The sequence below is a fragment of the Bufo gargarizans genome, chromosome 7 (genome assembly GCF_014858855.1).
Source record: "Bufo gargarizans isolate SCDJY-AF-19 chromosome 7, ASM1485885v1, whole genome shotgun sequence".
Classification (NCBI taxonomy): Eukaryota; Metazoa; Chordata; class Amphibia; order Anura; family Bufonidae; genus Bufo; species Bufo gargarizans.
The window spans coordinates 77,616,864-77,638,868 of NC_058086.1; the positions used below are offsets into that span (position 1 = coordinate 77,616,864).

At 42.8% G+C, this 22,005-nt stretch overlaps 1 protein-coding gene across 1 annotated transcript in view; it reads left to right on the forward strand.

Annotated features, from left to right (window-relative positions):
• The window catches only part of CENPM (centromere protein M), a 370,895-nt gene that overhangs the window by 230,615 nt on the left and 118,275 nt on the right, over positions 1 to 22,005 (forward strand). The window contains exons 4-5 of the mRNA XM_044301494.1: positions 3,042 to 3,121; positions 3,206 to 3,303. Of these exons, the coding sequence (XP_044157429.1) occupies positions 3,042 to 3,121; positions 3,206 to 3,303 (178 nt within the window). The remainder of the gene's footprint in view (positions 1 to 3,041; positions 3,122 to 3,205; positions 3,304 to 22,005) is intronic.

Genomic DNA, 22,005 nt, shown 5'->3' on the forward strand with positions numbered 1-22,005 from the left:
TTTTTTTTATGGCGTTCACCGTTTTATAGATCAGGTCGTTACGGACGCGGTGATACCTAATGTGTAGTGTATTTTATTTTATTTTATTTTTTTTCAGTGATAAATGTTTTTTTTTTAATCTTAACTAGAAGCCAACGAATTTTCAAGGTGAGGCGGGCGGGGGATCGCGATCCTGCCTGCTGCACCGCCCGCCTCCCGCAACGCCCCCACCGCCTACGACACCCCCCCTGCACCACCCACCGGCATCAAATCGTGCAGGGGTGCAAAATCTTGATTTTAGGCACTCTAAAGTTTCTGATCCCCACAGTCCCTGCAAAAAGCACAGCAAACCGCAGGTCTGAATTGACCTGCGGTTTGCTGCGATCGCCGACACGGGGGGGGGGGGGTCGGTCTCATGACCCCCCCTTGCGTTGTGACAGGATGCCGGCTGAATTATTTCAGCTGGCATCTTGTTCAGATTAACTCCTATGGTGCCGGAATGCCTATTTAAAGTTAGGACGTACCGGTACGTCCTGTGTCCATAAGGACTCGGGAAATAGGGCGTACCGGTTGATTTTGGAAATTAACTTGATTTTTTATTTTTTTTTAAACTGCTTCTAAAACCACCCGTGGAGTTCATGAGGAGACATAAAGTACAGAGAGGACGGACAGGACAGACTGTGGTAATGGAGACTGCATACAAGCGCTGCTGCTCGTTAGTAGAGATGTTATACAATTTGTTCATGCTTCGTTTAGTGGTAAAAGCAGAATTGCGTTATGGATTCTGTTACCATGGACCATAACGCAATTCTATGACTGCATAATGGAATTTTCATTCCGTCATAATAGAAGTCTATGGCCCGTCTCGTTTCAGTTATTCAGGGGAGGATTCCCCTGCATAACAGAAACGGGACGGATCTGTTTTGCATCCCATAGACTACTATTATGATGGAATGAGTTATGGTACGTGGTAACGGAATCCATAAGGCAATTATGGTTTTACCACCAGACGAATCGTGAACGAATTTCAAAATATGAAATTTGCTCATCTCAACTCATTAGCCTCATCCCCACCTTGTCTTTGTACTTCATGTCTCCTCATGAACTCCATCCCCACAGAGATTCAGCTGAGGATCTTATTCAGGATCATAATCCCTGACAAGTAGAGCAGAGAGGAGGATGAGGCAGCTTTTTAGCTCCATGTTGTGAAGTAACTTGTCCTGCTGTTTGATTAGGACAGGTTTTGTGTGCATTAATAGGACGCCGGCCATTTTATTTCTCCGGAAGATTGCCCTCTACAGAAACCAAGCCATTATAGCTAATGAAAGGTATTTGGGAATATACTTGTAATAAAGTAATATTTAAGTATATACATTTTCTTAAAGGGTTTGTGTAATCATGAACAATAGGGGCATATCACTAGGACCCGCACCTATATCGAGAGCCCTGCAAGTGAAGCAGGGCGCATAGCGCATGCGCAGCCGCCCTCCATTAATTTTCTATGGGTTGGTGTTCGGCTATTTCCATCGGCCCCATAGAAATGAATGGTAGCATGCGCTGTACTCTCCCATTCACCTCTGTGGGGAGCCAGCTTAGTAGTAGCCGGACCGGATTCCTCCAGCCACCACCTTGCACGGCTCTGTTCTCGATATAGGTGCGGACCATATTCCTCCAGCCACCACCTTGCAGGTCTCCGTTCTCGATATAGGTGCGGGTCCCAGCAGTAGGACCCGCACCTATAAGACAATGGGGGCGTATCCTAGTTATATGCCCCCATTGTCCATGATGATAATTCCCAGAGACCCATTTAAGAGAATGGGAAAGTACAGTAATGTACTTACAGGGACTTAAAATCCTGATTATAACATATATTTTTTAATGCTGCTGCTTCAGCAGTGGCTTAGTGTAGCAGACAATGGTTTCAGCAATGTTTTCAGTACAGCAAGCTCGTGAATTCTGCAGTTTAATTTATAACACCTGAGACAGCCCATACCTTTATTTAGTTAATTAGGTGCAAGCAAAGGTAAAAAAAAGTTTTTAAATTCTGTCAGTGTTTCTACACAATCAAACTCAGCACAAAATAAAAGAATCTTACGAAGGGCCCTTTCACACTTGCGTTGTCCGGATCAGGCATAGAGTTCCGTCGTCGGGGCTCTATGCCGGAAGAATCCTGATCAGGATTATCCTAATGCATTCTGAATGGAGAGAAATCCGTTCAGGATGTCTTCAGTTCCGGAACGGAACGTTTTTTGGCCGGAGAAAATACCGCAGCATGCTGCGCTTTTTGCTCCGGCCAAAAATCCTGAAGACTTGCCGCAAGGCCGGATCCGGAATTAATGCCCATTGAAAGGCATTGATCCGGATCCGGCCTTAAGCTAAATGTCGTTTCGGCGCATTGCCGGATCCGACGTTTAGCTTTTTTAGAGTGGTTACCATGGCTGCCGGGACGCTAAAGTCCTGGCAGCCATGGTAAAGGGGAGCGGAGAGCGGGGGAGCAGCATACTTACCGTCCGTGCGGCTCCCCGGGCGCTCCAGAGTGACGTCAGAGTGCCCCGGGAGCCACACGGACTGTAAGTATACCGCTCCCCCGCTCCCCGCTCCTACTATGGCAACCAGGACATTAATAGCGTCCTGGGTGCCATAGTAACACTGAACGCATTTTAAAGACGGCTCCGTCTTCAAATGCTTTCAGTACACTTGCGTTTTTCCGGATCCGGCTTGTAATTCCAGCAAGTGGAGTACACGCCGGATCCGGACAACGCAAGTGTGAAAGGGCCCTTAAGCCTGTAATCCACTCAACCAATCCTCAGTCACAATGAGCACCACCATTATTGTTGTTTTTTTTTAAAGCCATTTATTTAGCAGTCAGTTAAGCATACACTCTCTACAGTGAGCGCAGTGGGAGCAATAAGGGGACAGTACTGTGTGTTCAACGTGGGACAAAAGTTGTATATTGAAAATATGGTAAACTTTACTTTAATTACATGTTTTATGAAAAAACTTAAATGTTTAGCTATTTTTTTTTTTGTCAAAAGCTTTATATATTCTTATTTTATTTGCAGCCTGACTAGTGTTATTTCTTCAGTTACCCTCTTGGATGCCTACTTTTTCTTTGGGAAGGTGTGTTTTCTAGCCACAAAAGGTACAGGAGTTTTATCTGTATATAATATCACAAACTAGAATTATTGTATTAGTATTCTCTTTAATCCTTTTATTTTTTTTTTAGGTATGCACGGGAAAGTTCAACATTGTTTAGTGGATAAAAGCATGGTAAAAGATCTTGCAGACAAATATCTGAGTCTCTTAATCCACACTGAACTTGAAGTAAGCAACACTTTAGTAATATATATATATATATATATATATATATATATATATATACATTTTTATTTTTTATATATACATATAACTCACCAGAAATAGCCTAGTTGTCTGTTGCATCTGTAAATGTTGAACACTTTCATTATGGAAAACGGTGTCACATTATCTTAGTCTAACCCCCTAGTCCAGAGATTGTTCTTCTGTGTTATATCAGAATACCGGAATCTAACAGCAGATATCCATCTAGGCAAAGTTCTGCCCTCCTTGTTTCAATTCATTTACAGATGATATAGGGAGTCATTTTATAAGACCATTTTAGACGCTGGTCTTATTTAAGCCATATATCTGGGTGTGGATTGCTGAAGTTATGTAGAGGTGCCGGCCTCCTCCGTCATTTCTAAATATAAGATGGATTTATAGCTATCTTACACTTCCCCACCCATGTCACGCCCTCTTTTTTTTTTATACCTATTGTGAGCTGGATGAAGTTGCCGATTGTGGTCCAACTCACCGCTGTGCCGCAATCGGTGCCTGAAATACGCCTAACTCAGGCATATTTCAGCTTGATAACTGACCCCTATAATGTCTGCCCTGTAAGAGACTAGAAGTGTAATGATATAGTGAGTCCATCCTGTACAGTGATTAGCTGCAGAGTTTTTTAAGTCTCTCCTTACCTTAATTATCTATACTACCTATGACTGCTGTGAGCAGAATCTCCTCTGTGTTTCTATGAGGTGCTGTTACACTCTGCTCTCTCCTTTCTACTGCTTGTAAGAACTGACAGGGAGAAACAAGCAGGAGGCAGTGTGAAGATTTATCACATACGGTACACTGAGTGGTATATTTATTTACACTGGTATTTCACATGAGTCTTAAACAAAAGTTCTAAAGGTAGAAAAGGAAACAAAGTATTGTAATATTTAACCCCTTAGTGACCACCCATACGTGTTTTTGCGGCGGTCACTAAGGGGCCTTAGGCTGGGCCGACACTTTTTTTTAATGGCGGCTCAGTCTAAGCGCTGTATGGGTCCCCCGTGCAGCGAGGACTTGGCTCTCACAGCCCGGACTGGCAGGAGTGCTGATCCAGGCTCTTTAACACTTTACATGCCACATGTAAAGTGCTGACAGAGGGAGTGCTATTTATACCGAACAATTTATGCCGTAAAATTTAGAACATAAAAACGCAGTGGCAGTATTGCTGTTTTTCCCATCTCCCTGTCAGAAAGAGTTAATAAAAGTTAATCAGAAAGTTATGTGTACCCCAGAATGGCACCATTAAAAACTGCAACTTATCCTGCAAAAAACAAGCCCTCATAAAGCTATATAGATGGAAAAATAAAAAAAGTTATAGCTCTTGGAGCACAACGATAAAAAAATCCTTGGTCAGTAAGGTTGGTCACTAAAGGCTTAAAAAAGAAAAAGAAAAAAAGACAAACAATGTTGAAAATAAAGTATTATTACTCTACTCCACCGATTCCGTGCCATTCGATGCTTCTCTTGTCCCCTCTGCTCTCCACCTCCTATGCTGGCTCACCATGTCAAGAGAGTATATGAATTTCTACAGCAGCAACTGAAGCAGTATCAGAACGACAGGGACATAGTGTGGAAGTTAAGAATGTTTCTTTGATATTTTTAACATAGCCTGGTCCATTTTTGCCTTGATAACACCTTTTAAGGGGATTCCACTGTCAGAAAGGGATATTTTAAAAAAAACTAAATATTCATAGATAAGAGGGTATCTACCTGAATATAAAAACAAACTTTTCTGAGAAAATGTAACTTATCACTTTTCAATGTAATCCCCCTTGACTTCAACACACTTGCTCCACTTCACCTCCAGTGATTGGATGCCCTCAGAATGGAAGGAGAATTCTTGCTGCTGCAGGAACCCTGTTACAGCCTCTTTGACTGCATTATCATCTAGAAATGATTGCCCACTCAGACATTTCTTCAGATTCTGAAAGAGAACGTAATCACTAGGAGCCAGGTCTGGACTGTAGGGTGGACAGTTAAGCTCCATGAAGTCACATTCCCTGATATCAACTTGTTATTTTTAAGACTTGTGAGCTGGTGCATTGTAGTGAAGCAGCAACACACCTGCCAACAACTTAATGTACACTTAAGGTATGGCTTGAACAACTTGAAGTGCACCTGATTAATAAAACAACTATGGAGGAAATTTTAGGAAGACTTCCATTATTAAAAATGGCGACAAGTTTCCTTTCAGATGTCTCTGCTAAGTGTGTGAGACCTTCAGCCCATTCTGCTGTTCTCTCTAACTTAGCCCGCAGGGGGCTATGGCTGAAAGAGTTGTCAGGGGATATTGCTTCAAAAAATAAGCTAATCGCTTTCATTTAATGGCCAGTATATGTTCAGTGCTGACCTAGATAACATTTTGAAAATGCCACGGACCGTAAGAAAGGGATTCCTAGCCAATAGGTTTAAAAAAAAAAAGCATTTTTTTTAGGGAAACCGTATGACAAGGAGGATAGGAAGGATAAAGGTAAAACAGGGAGATGAAGCTACGCAAAAGGTGCGACAAACAACCACATCAAAGAAGGTTATCGTTTAGAGCGCTTATCTGTTCCTCCGCAAACATTTCTCCTAACAAAATTCCCTTCTTATCAACAAGATATACTGCTTCAAGAACTAAAACAGTTAATAGATCTAGGGACTGTGGAGCAAGTTCTAATAAAAAGAGGGGGCAGGGTCATTATTCTCATCTATTTTCCGTGAAAAAAAATCCAATCGTAAGTACAGGATCATAATAAACCTAAAACCATACCACAAATTCAGAATTGAGACAAAACAACAGTGAAACTAATACGAAAGGGGGTGGTAATGGTTTCGATAGACCTAAAAGACTCAGACTACCATGTTCCCTTCCATCCACAGTTCAGGCAATTTCTACGATTTGCGTTACAGCGAGGCACGTTAATTCTGCACCTTCAGTTCAGATGCCTCCCTTTTGGGGTATCCTCGACACCAAGGATCTTTACCAAGATCTTTACCGAGCTAATGACAACCTTCAGGAAAGAGTCTATGGTAATTATTCCCTACCTAGACAACATACTAGTAGTGGCAGAGTCAGAACATCATCTTTATTCCCAACTCCAGATCATAATCCAGCTACTCCAGATCTTAGGCTGGATCATCAACTGGGAAAAATCCAGTTTATCTCCAGACACCAGGTAAACTTTCCTAGGTATCCTTGTGGATTCAACAAAACAGATGTCTTTCTTTCTGCCGCAGAAAATAAAAAACAGTCAGTCCCAGATACAGCAATTTTTAAAAGCAAACCTTTTTCTCAATCAGATCAGCCATGGCACTGTTGGGCATTCTATCATCCTGTATTCCGGCGATGTCATGGGCACAATTCCACATGAGGACTCTCCAGAAATGTGTCCTTTCCAGGTGAAACAGACCTCCAGCAGCCCTAGATCAAAGGGTATACATAACCAGAAAAGTAAAACAATCACTAGTTTGGTGGATAGCAGGCAGGAATCTGAAGAATGGATTTCACTGGCAGCAAAAACGGACCTTCTCATTAACAACGGACGCGAGTTCCTGAGGTTGGGGGACTCAGTAGGACCAAGGTCTTTTTCAGGATCGATGGAGGAGAGAGAACAGTCGTCAAACTGCAGAGAACGGTTAGCCATCTGGAATGGTCTAAAAGCAACAAGAGATGTCCAGAAAACCTCATGTATTAGTTCACTCGGACGATATTACTGCAGTAGCCTTCATACAACATCAGGGGGGCACAAGGCACAACTACCTTCAGTCATTATCACTGAAAATATTTTCTTGGGCAGAAACGTCTGTAAACTTCCCATCAGCAGTCCAGCTAAAGAGTTCTCTCAATTATACAGTGTACTATGTCAACACGAAGTAGATCTGGGAGAATGATTCCTTTTGCCCTCAGGAATTTGCAATGCTAACAAAGCAATGGGGCAATCCAAGCATGGATCTGTTCGCCTCCAGAAAAATTTGGAAGATAACGCAATTCTTGTCCTTTAACCCCAGGAACTATCCACGATCTGTGTATGCGTTCAGTCAGGACTGGCAATACGATCTAGCATACACCAATTCCTTTAATTTTTAGGGTTCTTCAAAAGTTCAGGTCTGAGAATTTCAACCTAATACTCATAGTCCCCTACTGGCCCAAAAGGAGTTGGTTCGGCCTCCTAAAGAACATAAGCAGGGAAGATCCGGTCATCTTTCCCCAAATCCAGACTTATTATCACAAGGACAAGTTTCTCATCTGGACCTAAAGGTCCTGAGGTTATCAGCATAGATTTTGAGAAGGACTCTAATAAGAAAAGGGACTTTCTGAAAGAGTGGTGTAAACAATATTACTGAGTAGGAAGACTAATGCTTTAAAGATCTATTTAAAAATCTGGAGAAAATTAGATTCTTGGTGTGGAGATGGTATTAGTGAGGTGAGAGGGGTGGGGTTTTCCGTTCCTATCAGAAGGAATGCAGTCTCAGATGTGCTGTCATGGAGACTTCCAGGAAACCCGATTACAGGTGAGTGTAATACTCCTTTTCTTCCTTTTGTAAGGAATTTAAACATGTAATCGTGGAACGAAACTCCAAATTCCTCACTTTCTTTGTTGGCCCACACTGTACTGCACATCCTGTCACTTCCAGTGCTTTCTTCAGACTGAATTGTTACTGTCAAAACATGTCTTAACCTGCACAGACAAGCTAAGCCCCCTAACACTGACAGAACATGTTGGATCAGATAACTTATTGAACACCTCTCGTAGGTGATTGAAGGTCAGTTTACTGCTGGTGTGAAGGGAAGATGTTATCTGTTAATAAAATAGTATAGGAGTAAAATTAGGATAATAGTATGACAGATCTATTGTTAACTTGATAGACCTAACTAAACATGCCAGCAGAAGAGCACTGCACTTATCAGTGTAATGTATGATACTCTAATAGAGTTACTCTTCCCCCTTTCCTTACTGAATGGTGAATGGTCTGACTGAGAAAGCCAAGTGCATCTCTTTGCCTTGCTAAAACTTCAAACAAGGGAGGACGTTAAAGGGGTTAATCAAGTCCAGCAAATAGCAGACAGTGACTTGGACGAGCCTCCCTAGCGTCAACTTCGACAAGAGACCCAGCAGCTATGGTACCTGCTGTGCTTCCGAGCAGGTGCCATATTTAAGGACCAGACATCCGACCTATATGTACAGCAGATGTCCTGAAAGAGTTAAAGTACAACAGAATATAATAAAATAAAATGATACATGGCTTTAGGTTAGTTTTTACCACATTGAAATATGGAGGCCTGTTATATTATGTGCAAATATACACCCATTTCTGCTTGACCACCAAGCTGTTCCTGGGAACCTATCCACAGTTCCTGGTCCCAGTGCAGTGGATAACTTGATGTAACATACCTTATACTAACTATGGGTGGAGGATTCTAGTACTGTCAGAAACCAGTTGGATATTGACATAAATGGATAAATTAAAGGATCAAGGCAATGTACGTACAGGACCTTAATGGAAAGGTAAATTGGCTCTAGAAGGATCAAAACTGTCTTTGTAGTACCACATACAGGTAGCAAGTCAATGTCAGTCCTTTTGAAGAGCCTCTGGATGTCAGCCAAACCAGATATACCTATCTGTTGACAGCAGTTTTAGGGCTCTTCCTCCTCATTTCAAGATGTTTTGGTAAGTTGGATATTGACATACAGGGTGACTGCAGGATGTGGCACTATAGAGCATTGTCTGTAAAATTTCTTACTCCATCTGGATCTCCACATGAAGAAAGCTGTGGAAAACAGTAGCAAAAGCATGGATCCCAACAATCCCGGATCCAGTTTGACTGTCCTGGTTTTTCTCTGTTGTTCCGGGTGGTTTCCTGCATGTCCCGCTATACCCACCGGCCCTCGAGGCCCTATTACATTGGCAGTTAATCACTAAGATCGCCGCTAACAAGCGTTCGTATGAACGCTTGTTAGCAATGATCTGGCAGTGTAAGTTTTTCAACATTTTTGAAATTAATAGTTCGCCAGTTGCAGATCATGCAGTGTAATCGTCCCTCTGCTGCCCGCAAACATTGAATTAGTATGGGGACGAGCGATGGCATTATCGATCGCTCGTCCCCATACTGAGGAGGTGACAGCTGCATGTAATAGCAGTGGTATCGTCCGCTATCAAGCAGGTGATTGCCGGGAAGTAACTCTTCCTTTCCCATAATCACCTGCTACATCTGCAGGCGTCATAGGACCTTTAGTAAAAGTGATAACAGCCATTAGCAAGAGATGAAGGACGTGTGGACATCACCGTTAAGTGATCAGTGCAGTGGAGAGTAGAAGTGGTGAAGGACCTGTGATGACACCAGGTGACATGAGGGAGCCCAGCTTTGTGTGGAGGAAAATACAGTCAAGCAGCATGAATTCAGTGTAAGAGCTAGGGAAATGCTGGAAGCTGTAGTTGTCTCCTCGTAAACCTCCTCCCTGTAATATCCAATAGCAAACTCTTGGAGGGAGTAAAGAAAGGCGTTAAATGGGGTAGGCTTACTTCAGCAAGTAGCATTTATCATGTAGAGAAAGTTAATACAAGGCACTTGCTAATGTATTGTTATCTGTATTGCTTCCTTTGCTGGCTTGAGCTGTTTCTCCATCACATTATGCACTTCTCGTTTCCATGGTTACAACCACCCTGCAATTCATTAGCAGTGGCCGTGTTTGTACACTATAGTAAAAAGCCCATTTTCCTATAGTGTACAAGCACGACCGCCACAGTATTAAGTGCCTTGTATTAACTTTCTCCATGTGATAAATGTCATAAAGCGGCTTTTGGTGCGGATTTGATGCGGTTTTGCCACAGATCTCACCCTTTATTAGAAAAGGGTGAAATCCAAAGCTAAAATGTAAACATAATTGATATTTTGAGGATTTCTAAATCCGCAAAGCAGATCAATTTATGCAGGGAAAACATTCATAAAATGTACATGAGATTTGTTACACAGTTTGCTGGTACTTTACTACTCTGTGTCTTTTCCACATGGGAATCTGTGTGGGTATGTGATGTCCTTCTTTTGGGAGCATGACATCCTTCTTTTGCTGTACCTAAAAGGTATCTTGCAGTATTGTAATGTATTCAAAAACACAGGTATTCTAATGGTGTTAGCACTGCTGGAATTCCATTTATCGCTATTGACAACAATGGGCACGGTGGAGATTCAGGAAATATGCTGACAATCAGCTGTATAAGAACCGCTGGGTTGCAGGCAGATATCTACCCACTATAGTAAATGGGGCTGCCGGATGTCAGTTTCCATCAGGCAGTGTGAGAACCAGACAGCCTGCCAAAACAGCCTGGTGGAGATGGGTTACTTTCACACTACCGTTTACTAACATGCAGATGCAAATAAACACTGTAAGTAGCAGCACACTGTTCCATGCAGAAAGACACATGCAGACACTGGAAACATGGGTCAATCTGGATTGCATTAGTGCTATGCTTACTATTTATGAAAAAAGCTCTTTGCACAGATTTCTGATCAAAATTATATTGGGCCCATTGCAGTAAAATGCTTTGGCTGTTACTGAAGAGTATAGATTAGAATGCATTTAGACTTTGCTGTGTAATGCTTTCAGTAACACAAGTATACTAATTACTTTATTGTAGTGAAATGTGTTTGCTGTAACTGAACAGTATCTTGCTGTAGTACAGTGCGTTCACTAACTGATATACTAATGATGTAAATGTGTAACTGAAGGTATGCAGTAATAGAATGCATTCACAGACGTATATTAATAGTGTTTTTGCAATATCATCATGCCTGTCTGATATCAGCTAAAGCAGGGATGCCCACCCTGCAGCCCTCCAGCTGTTGCAAAACTACGACTTCCAGCATACCTGGAGTGCTTTCAGCTATTAGGGCATGATGAGAGTTGTAGTGTTGCAACAGCTGGAGGGTTGCAGGTTGAGCGTCCGTGAGCTAAATTAATTGTGGTCATCTTGAGCTCCACAAACATGGCTTTTATTAGAAGCTATATATGCTAAAGTGTCCCTTAAAGGGCATCCGTCACCAGATTTATACATGTGAAACTGGCTAACCTTGGCAGCTGAACAAATCTGCGTTGGTCCCATGTTCATATGTGCCTGCATTACTGAGAACAATTATGTTTTAATATATGCAAGTGAGTGTCTAGGGGCAACGGGGGCATTGCCATTACACCTAGTGGCTTTGCGCACTCTGTACACCCTCTACATTTTGGCCAGTAGAGTTGCCAAGGCAATTGTACATCATTCAGCAAGCATTGTTCACGGGCCCAATAAAAGGGATTGTTCACATTCCTATAAATATATTTCCTCTGGGCAAGCACTGCAGGATGTGACCTCACGCCCTGCGTGGTCACCTGACCAACCTGTTAGTGACTGTATGTGCACTCCTGTACCCCTGTTTCTATTGTACATGCTCCAAATCAAAGAACCAGGGCACAGTAGAAATGTAACTAGTCCCCTGTCTCAGTCCATTGTGCAACTGTACCACCAGGCCTGCAGATGCTCTGCTTCGACACCTGTTCTTGGAGAAACACTGGACATTATCCTATTTTAAATCTAAACCTGGTAATTTATGAGTGTTACTACTCTGCAAGGCACTGCTTACACTGATGAGCAAATGAGTAACCATTCCAAAGCTGAGAGGCGGACGTACAGGCAAAATATCAGAGTTAACAAAACGCCTTATCACCAGATCTATCACTTCTGGTGCGACAAACGCGGCAGTGAATGTAGCCCATATGCTTTGTAATAGTGAAATCAGATGTCCATGCAAGCGCAATGTGACGTGGATTACACAAGTCTAGAATGGTGGCCTGGAAAAAAGGGCAAGAAGCCTCGACTTCAATATCGTCATAAGAAGCGTTGGCACAAGTTTGCAAAAAAGTACCAACAGTGGACAGTAGAAGATTGGAAATGGGTGATTTGGAGCGATGATGGGTGCAAATGGGTCTGGAAGAAACAAGGGAAAAGGGGGCTAATGGATCGAGATATTGAAGGAACTCAAGTTCAGTGGCGGAAGCCTGATGATATGGGGTTGTTTCACAGCCAAAGATGTTGGATACTTTGTACACTCGAATACTATGTGTATGGAAAGGACGACGTGGTGTTCCAGCAGGACAACGACCCAAAGCATATGTCAATATTGTCTTAGAAATGGTTCAATGACAATGAAGTAGAGGTGCTGGCCTGGTCCCCACAATCCCCAGACCTCAACCCAATCAAACACTTGTGGGTGGAGTTGAAGAGAAAGCTGCATTCGTACCCAAGTGAGTCGACCAGTATGCACCAACATTGGGAAAATGTAGAAGACCTGGGAATAGATTATAGTTGAGACATGCTTAAATCTGATTGAGAGCATGCCCAAAAGTATTTGGGCAGTGTTAAAAGCCAAAAGTGGAAAAATACGAACACAAAATATTAACAAAATAATAAAAATGTAAATTTTAGGAGCAAACAGTAACAATGCAGTTACACGACAAGAATCTGCATAACTAATTGCATGCTAAATAGTTGCAAGTCCAATTTATGTATGATATAACCAGGGTGATTGTCTATAAAATGATGGTAGTCTCACGTTCGAAACTGTAGTGGATAATGAGATATGGAGCCTGAAAGTCAAAGGTTCAAAACATTGTTACCCTTTTGCTTGTCAGTGTAAATGCTATGTACAGCTCATAAACTACCCTTTAAGCCATATTCCTATCCATTTGATTTGGTATGGGTCAGAGAGTCTGTAGATGTCATGACAATTTGTTAATTCCACCACTCTGATGGTGGTATATCTGTGACCTGCATATATACCCTATGTGTGAAGTTGTCAGATTTAAAGCATAACCTTTATTTGAGTAAAACTAAAACACAGTGGGGAACATTAATCAATAATAGCGTAATTTGCGCCAAAAAATACTAACATTACAAATCAAAAGTGGTTTGTTTCACCTCCTATATCAAAAGGCGCACATCACTTTTAAAACGTGACTTTTAAAAAAATATAAACTTGATTATTATTATTTTTTTTTTGGGGGGGGGGGGGGTTGTTTGTCAATTTACTGACAAACCCTGTTGTTTACCTCATTTATATTAGCTAAAAATAAATGCATCCTGTTTCAATATTTATATATTACTTGTTCCCATGACTATTTTTTTTTTTTTCATAAATGCGACCTTCTGCCATCATGGTAACTTTTTACACAAAACACCTCCACATGAGCTGGCTTATTTGTCCACAACAATTTGAGCCATTTCTGCTGATAAGAGGATGATGAATGAGGTGTAATATGTGATATGCCAATTTGATAGCCCCGCCTGCTTTGACATTAACTCTTTTCTCGTGTGATGCATTCTTTATGGTGAAAATTCTGAAGAAAACAGTTGATATATTTGGCGCAACCAGAATGCCTTTTTTTGGCGCATTTTATGCCATAATTCTGGTACAACATGCTTAGTAAATGTCCCCCAGTGTGTGTTCATTTAAATGCATCAATCAGTTGTTGCTACATTAATAGATTGACTGGGTTAAATATCTGGTTCCTAAATAATGGAGTGGCAGGGTCACTATTGAGCTTCCTGCGGTGTCTGATGATGGTGGGAAACAAAAAGTGATGAAGGGAAGAAAGTATGGTGAAAGATCGATGAATGAAACTGATCGGTGGTGAACAGAGAGAATTTATGTATTTGCAGAACCTGTGCCGATGTTCAAACAACTTGGCGGTACAGTGGTGTTGAGGGAAGATGGAATAAAGGGAAACCATATATATGGTGTACAGTAAGGGGTCATATGTGAAGTAAACGGATGGAAAACTATATCTAAATCTGACTGACCGTATGAACAAGTTGTGGAATGATATAAAATCAAATTAGGGGAAGATATATTTGAACAATTGGCCACCAGCATTCCCCGATCTTCAAGCATCATTACCGGCTACACTATGCACATCGGCACAGGTTCTGCCAATACATAAATTCCCTCCGTTCACCACCGATCAGTTTCATTCATCGATCTTTCACCATACTTTCTTCCCTTCATCACTTTGTTTTTGTTTCCCATCGTCATCCGATCAACATACCCTCATCCTCCTCCTATCATCCATCCATCTGCCCCTCCTACCCACACCGCACATCTTTATCCTCCCTCAGTGCATCGCTGAGTCCAGTTATCCCAATCCTGCCCACCAGTTCGACACCCTTCAATCAGCATGTACCTCCCCATCCACGCTCAGCATACCGCTCAGTCACATCATCTTAATCCTGCCCAGCAGCGTGATACCCTCCAGTCAGGGACCTACTAAAAGGAATGACAGAATGTAATGCCCATATAGAATAATGGACCAGAGTGGAATGCCCATAGAGAATAATGGAAATGTAATATTTGAATTAGAGACAAAACCATTTGACATATCTAATAATTATTTAGCAGACTTACTCTCAAAGTTCAGTGGGATTATTTAACCGCTTCCCGACTGCCTAACGCAGGGATGCGTCCTGCGGGCGGTCAGTTTGGTCCTCATCGGCGCATCATCTCGCATGACGCGCCAAGCCGGCCCGCACATGCGCAGTGCGGGCCTGGAAAAGTCACAGCACAAGTTCGTCACCAGCCTGCCAGCCAATGATCATCACTGGCAGGTTGGACTTTTTAAAAATCGAATCCCAAGTCCCAATCCTAATAGTGTGTTAAATGGCTTCTGTGCTCTCTGTTGGGTCCTTATCGTCGGTTGGTTCCAGCAGAGAGCACAGATCACTGTAAGTACACAAAACACTACACATTTAGCCCCAGATCACCCCCCCATCACCCCAATTAACCCCTTGATCACCCCTGTCAATCACTAGTTAAAGGGAAAAAAGTGATCAGTGTAAACTGTCACTTTATTTTTTTTCACCAGTATTGACTGTTAGGTTTTAGGTTAGATTAGGCCCCTTTGGTAGGTAGTTAGCGTCGGTTAGCGCCCAGCCCACCGCAGTCACTGATTCGCTGATTAGCGTATCGCTAATCAGCATTGGTACTTTTATAGTATCTGTAAGTGATCAGAACTGATCACAGTCAGATCTATAATAGTATTAGTGTCACCTTAGCTCGCCCTCCACCCAAAACGCAGTGTTTGCCTGAAAAGGCCTGATCGGTTGCCCACACGTGCGTTCAGCTACGCCCGCCCCGCCGCAGTGACAATCGCGCTGCGGCGATAAAAAAAAAATCAGCTAGCCTCCCATTTGTAAGACCAGTTTGCTTTTTTTCTTGGGTAGTCTCAGGGAATACCCCCTAAATTTAGTTGACCGAATGGCAAGTAAGGGGTATTCTTCTGAAGAGGCCTACAGGCTTCTGACCCAGTCGGATGAGGAAAGGGATACAAACCTGTAGAAAGCAGTGGCAGTCTGACCAAAAGTTCGGACGATGAGGTTGAGGTCCCTGATACCACCAGGCGTACCCGTGTTGCTAGACCACAGGTTGCGCAGGATCCGCTTCAAGAGCAGCAGAGTGGGGCTGGCGCTGTCGGATTACGTGGTGAGGCATACACCAGCAGCGCAGCCCATCCTGGACCTAGTACCACACTGCCGTAGAACATGGTGAAGTGGCGAGCACCAGAAGGGCAGTTGAAGCTGGTACGGTGGCACGTGCAGTAGTTCCCCCATCGCAGCCACTGCACAGACAGTCCCATAAAGCCCCTAGAGTCCCTGAGGTGCTGGCAGCCCCTATCTTCAGCCGCACCGGTAGTTCCCCCTTTCACCGCCCAGTCTGGAGTTCGGGTTGAGACAGATCGGATCGGCACTGGGGTTTTTTGAGCTGTTCTTTACTGCGGAACTCTTTGACTTAGTCGTGGCAGAAACAAACCGGTATGCCACTCAATTTATAGCCGCAAACCTGGGAAGCTTTTATGCCCAGTCTTTCTGGGCCTTCTCCTCAACATGGGCCTGACAAAAAAAGCATGAATTGCGGTCATATTGGTCCACAAACCAAATTCTTCACATGCCTATGTTCTCTGCTGCCATCTCCAAGACACGATTTCAGACCATCCTGCGTTTCCTGCACTTTAGTGACAACAGCACCTCTCGTCCCAGAGGCCACCCAGCTTTTGACCGGCTCCACAAAATTTGGCCCCTCATAGACCACTTTAACACCAAATTTGCAGATTTGTATACCCCTGAGCAAAACATCTGCATAGATGAGTCCCTGATACATTTTACCGGGCACCTTGGCTTCAAACAATACATCCCAAGCAAGCGCGCCAGGTATGGGGTCAAATTGTATAAGCTCTGTGAAAGGGCCACAGGCTATACACACAAATTTTGTGTCTATGAGGGTAAAGATCAGACCCTGGAGCCGGTCGGTTGCCCTGACTACCTGGGGAGCAGTGGGGAGACAGTCTGGGACTTGGTGTCAACCTTATTTGCCTAGAGGTACCATCTTTATGTGGAAAATTTCTACACAAGTGTGCCCCTCTTCAGGCATTTGTTTCTAGAACAGATTGGCTGCTGTGGCACCGCGCGACCTAGTCGCCGGGGCTTCCCCCAACGGCTCGTTACCACCCGTCTTGCAAGGGGGGAGAGGGCTGCCTTGTGTAACGAAGAATTGCTCGCGGTGAAATGGAGAAACAAGCGTGACGTTTACATGCTCTCCTCCATTCACGCAGACACGACAATCCAAATTGAACGAGCAACTGGAGTAATTGAAAAGCCCCTCTGTGTCCACAACTATAACTAGGTACCTCAACCCAAGCGTCGCCCCGAAAAAGATGTAATGTCTGTATCAGGAGTGGAATAGGGCGTGACACCCGATAAAGAAACTCTGTGGCACTTCCATGAATGTGCGTTTATTCACCTAGTATCATGCAACGTTTTAGTCCCCTCAGTGGGACTATTCTCAAGCAGTGGTTACAAAGTAATGGTGCTCAATACACACATAAATAGTGACCCCATCTTTATGAGGCAATTCAAATAATTAATAAATAACTGTCATAAAAATGTCAGAAATAATGTTGAATTAAAACAAGTGCTGACCATGAACAATACATTGACATACACCAATGTATTTTACATTCATACAAGTTATGTGCAAATAATGTGATAAAATATACAATTCAATATTAATAAGATAATTAAAAACACCTGTATACAACCAGTGCTTTAAGTATATAATACCTTACAGCTAATGGGAAGGAAGGGAGAATATTAACTGCCCAGCGTGTGTAGGGAAACATGGCTCCCAGACCGTCTGTGATTACAGACTTGCGCATGTCAGAGAATAACCAGGACCTGTGACGTCCACCTGACAAATCACATGGCGCTCACATGATTGCAAGCAGCATCAGAGACTGTCAGGAAACCCACAGGTCCTGGAGGGTACAGCTTTCCAAGAAGACATAATCAAAGCTATATATCACATTTGAATCTACAAGTCCTGGAAGGTACAATTTTCCAAAGCCTCATGAACAAAGACATGACAGTAAATGAGTGTAAATAACATAACAAACACCCAATATTCTAAACGGGGATAAGTTTAAGAATATACTGGAATCTAAATAATTGTATGTACAGTGGCTATAAAAAGTCTAACAAACTGAAATCTTTTCGGTACCGATGTAGTAGAGTTAACACTCATGCTTTCTGAGATGTGTTATCTAAACTAAGCAAACACCTTCAATTGCTTTTCAATGGCTTTTGGTTCAAGATAACACGATGATTTAAGAAATTTGAGTTAATAGTTTAAGTGCTAACCCTGCTACATCTGTAGAGGGAAGAGAAAATTAAAAAATATAATATGGTTGCATAAGTGTGGACACCCTTAAACTAATGCTTTGTTGAAGCTCCTTTTTATTTTATTACAGTACTCTTTTTTGGGTATGAGTATCAGCATGGCACATTTTGACTTGGCAAGATTTTCCCACTCTTCTTTGCAAAAACACTCCAAATCTGTCATATTGCAAGGGCATCTCCTGTGCAGAGCCTCTTCAGATCACTCTACGGTTTTTCAATCGTATTCGGGTCTGGGCTCTCGCTGGGCCATTCGAAAACTTGAATCATCTTCTGCTGAAGCCATTCCTTTGTTAATTTGGATGTATGCTTTGGGTTGTTTTCATGCTAAAAGATGAAGTTCCTCTTCATGTTCAGCTTTCTAGCAGAAGCCTGAAGGTTTTGTGCCAATATTGACTGGTATTTGGAACTGTTCTTAATTCCTGCTAGCTTATCTAACGCCCCAGTTCCAGCTGAAGAAAAACAGCCCAAAAGCATGATGATGCTGCCACCACTATGCTTCACTGTTGGTATGGTGTTCTTTTGGTGATGTGCAGTGTTGTTCTTGGCGCCAAACGTATCTTTTGGAATTATGGCCAAAAAGTTCAACCTTGGTTTCATCAGACCATAACACCTTTTCCCACTTGCTTTTGGGAGACTTTAGATGTGTTTTTGCAAAATGTAGCCTGGCTTGGATGTTTTTCTTCGTAAGATAAGGCTTTCGTCTTGCCACTCTTCCCCATAGCCCAGACATATGAAGAATACGAAAGATTGTTGTCACATATACCACACAGCCAGTACTTTCCAGATATTCCTGCAGTTCTTTTAATGTTGCTGTATGCCTCTTGGTAGCCTCCCAGATCAGTTTTCTTCTCGTCTTTAAATCAATTTTGGAGGGACGTCCAGTTCTTGGTAATGTGCCATATTTTCTCTACTTGATGATGGCTGTCTACACTTTGCTCCATGGTATATCGAATGCCTTGGAAATTCTTTTGTACCCTTCTCCTGACTGATACCTTTTAACAATGAGATCCATCTGAATCTTTGGAAGCTCTCTGTGAACCATAGCTTTTGCTGTGGGATGCGACTAAAAAAATTTCAGGAAAGACCAACTAGAGCAGCTGAACTTTATTTGAGGTTAATCAGAGGCACTTTAAATGATGGCATGTGTATGCTAACTCCTTTTATCATTATTTTGAATGTGATTGCTTAATTCTGAACACAGCTACATCCACAGTTATAACAGGGTGTGCACACTTATGGAACTACGTTTATTTTAGTTTTTTTGTTTTCTTCTTTCCACCTAAAAGATTTCAGAGTGGTACAGTTTATAGGTCCCATTAAAGGTGGAAAAAGATCTGAAATTATTTATATTTTATTACAGCACAGAAACCTGACATTTTAGACTTTTTATATCCACTGTATATCTAGAACTACTGGCTACCACAGACTACATAGAATCAAGTACTAAAATAAGTAAAGTGTCAATATCCTCAAAATGAAAATGTGAATTCCAAACATTCTAATGCGTATACCAAATGTATACAAATTAATATTATTAATAAAAAGGACATAAACATTTAGGGAATGATAAAGTATATAAAAAAAAATGAGAGAACGTAGACTGACCTGTTCTCCCTCCCGCCAGGGGAGAAGAGCGTAGGACGTCTATACCAGAATAATGAAATAGAATACCAATGCGATATGTGACTGTCTATGCCAAGTTCAACACAGGGTCATCCAAAGCAAAAGTAATCATAAAATGTTGTTTATTACATGAGGGGCATCTAAAGCAAAAAAATGTGCGTACTACTGTAGTCACGGCAGGACACTCACACTTTAGGACGATAAGTGTCATATAATGTAAAACCAAGGTCCACCTCTTGTCAAAGAAGCAAACCGTATGGAATCCTTAGTAAAGATAAAGTGAAAAGAGTACTATCACGATGGGCGGTTTTCCTATGCCCATCCAACACAGGATCAACAGCCCATAGTAAAATAAATAAGAAAATAAGTACCGTTCCAAACAGCACTGATGCCCCCCCATGCCATACATTATGCACAGGGGGCACCCAATGCTCAAAATGCAGGTGACACTGTGATCACGGCAAGAGACCTACATTTAGATGGGTCAGTAAACCGAAAAAACTAAAATTGATCATTCCCCAGATAAATATCCCAAAAAATATTTAAATTGATAATGTGTTGCAGAAAGAATACACATATACTGCCAAATCATGATGCATAAAAAAAAATATATGAATAATTCTTCATATATATGTCGTGTGCCGCAGTCGTCCAGTGATCCAAACTGTAGGTTTAGCAGAAATAATGAAAGGAAACGCTGGTAGTATTCATCCCATTCTTTGCCTTTAGAAACTAAAAAAATAGAAAAATATATAAATATAAAGAAATATAAATATAATGTAGCACCAAAAGACGAGGATGGACATAGATAAGGGTGTCCATAAGGAAGAAGAAATCTGATCAAATGATCCAAGGTCTATAATCCACATTTAAACCCACAGGTTTCAAAGTGTTAAACCTGTTTTTTTTAGGGACAACTGTCTGTCCCCTCCTCTACGGGAGATGGGAATGTGGTCGATTATCATACACTTGAGGTCACTTGTGTCCAGCATCGACAACATGTTTAGATACCAGAAGATCAAACAGTTTCTTCCTGATAGTAGACCGATGCTGGTTACAATGAGTTTTGAATTCACATGTAGTTTCACCGACATACAATAGTTTGCACGGACACCATAGTACAGGAGTGGCCAACTTGTGGCTCTTGAGCCGCATGTGGCTCTTTGCCTCTTCAAGTGCGGCTCTAGCTGTGGAGACAGGAAGCAGTCAGGCTGGCTCACTCTCCACCCCATGCTCGGATCTCTTTTCCTGATCGGGCACTGTTGCTACTTTGCAGCTCCATCTCACTCTCCACTATGTCCTGATGCACACAGTGTGAGAACGTAGTACGTGGAGACACGCACTATGACCTGATGTTGTCCTCATCAGATCACAGTGGAGAGCGTGTCAGACCTGCAGAGTAGCAGGTGCCCGAGCAGGAGCCCAGCGCCTGAACAAGAGAGGGAAGATATATTTTTTTAAATGATAGAACTGAGCACGGGGCCCTGATCTGAGCATGGGAGGGGGCCCTGATCTGAGCATGGGAGGGGGCCCTGATCTGAGCAATGGGGGCCCTGATCTGAACATGGGGGGGGGGGGGCAGATCTGAACATGGGGGGGGCAGATCTGAACATGGGGGGGGGCAGATCTGAACATGGGGGGGGGGCAGATCTGATCATGGGGGGGGCAGATCTGATCATGGGGGGGGCAGATCTGATCTGGGGGGGGCAGATCTGATCATGGGGGGGCAGATCTGATCATGGGGGCGGGCAGATCTGATCATGGGGGCGGGCAGATCTGATCATGGGGGCGGGCAGATCTGATCATGGGGGGGCAGATCTGAGCATGGGGGGGGCAGATCTGAGCATGGGGGGGGGGAGATCTGAGCACTGATTGTATGACACTGGCAGTCTGATTTGTGTTGTCTGATCCGAACATTGGGGGTCTGATTTGAAGGTCTGATGAGGTTTGGGCATCCTATTTTAGGTCAGTTGAGGATAAGGATCTGAATTAGGAGTCTGATCTGACGTCTGATGAAAAATATAGTCTAAGGGCATTCCATCACCTTTGCATTCTATAGAAAACTGTTGCCAGTGTTGCCTGCGTCCAGGGACACGCTTTTGACCGTACATGGAGGGTACCTCCCGGCTCATTCTTACGGTACGTCTGCCTGACCCCGACTTTTACACATCCTAGGTCGGACAGCTAGAAATCTCTTGTACTGAGGGTGGCCTATTGCTACTCTCAATGCTATTTCCACTCCCACAGGGCATTTAAGCCAGAGCTCCTTTAGCTGGATTCCCAGTATGCCTCCTAAAGGGCTATACA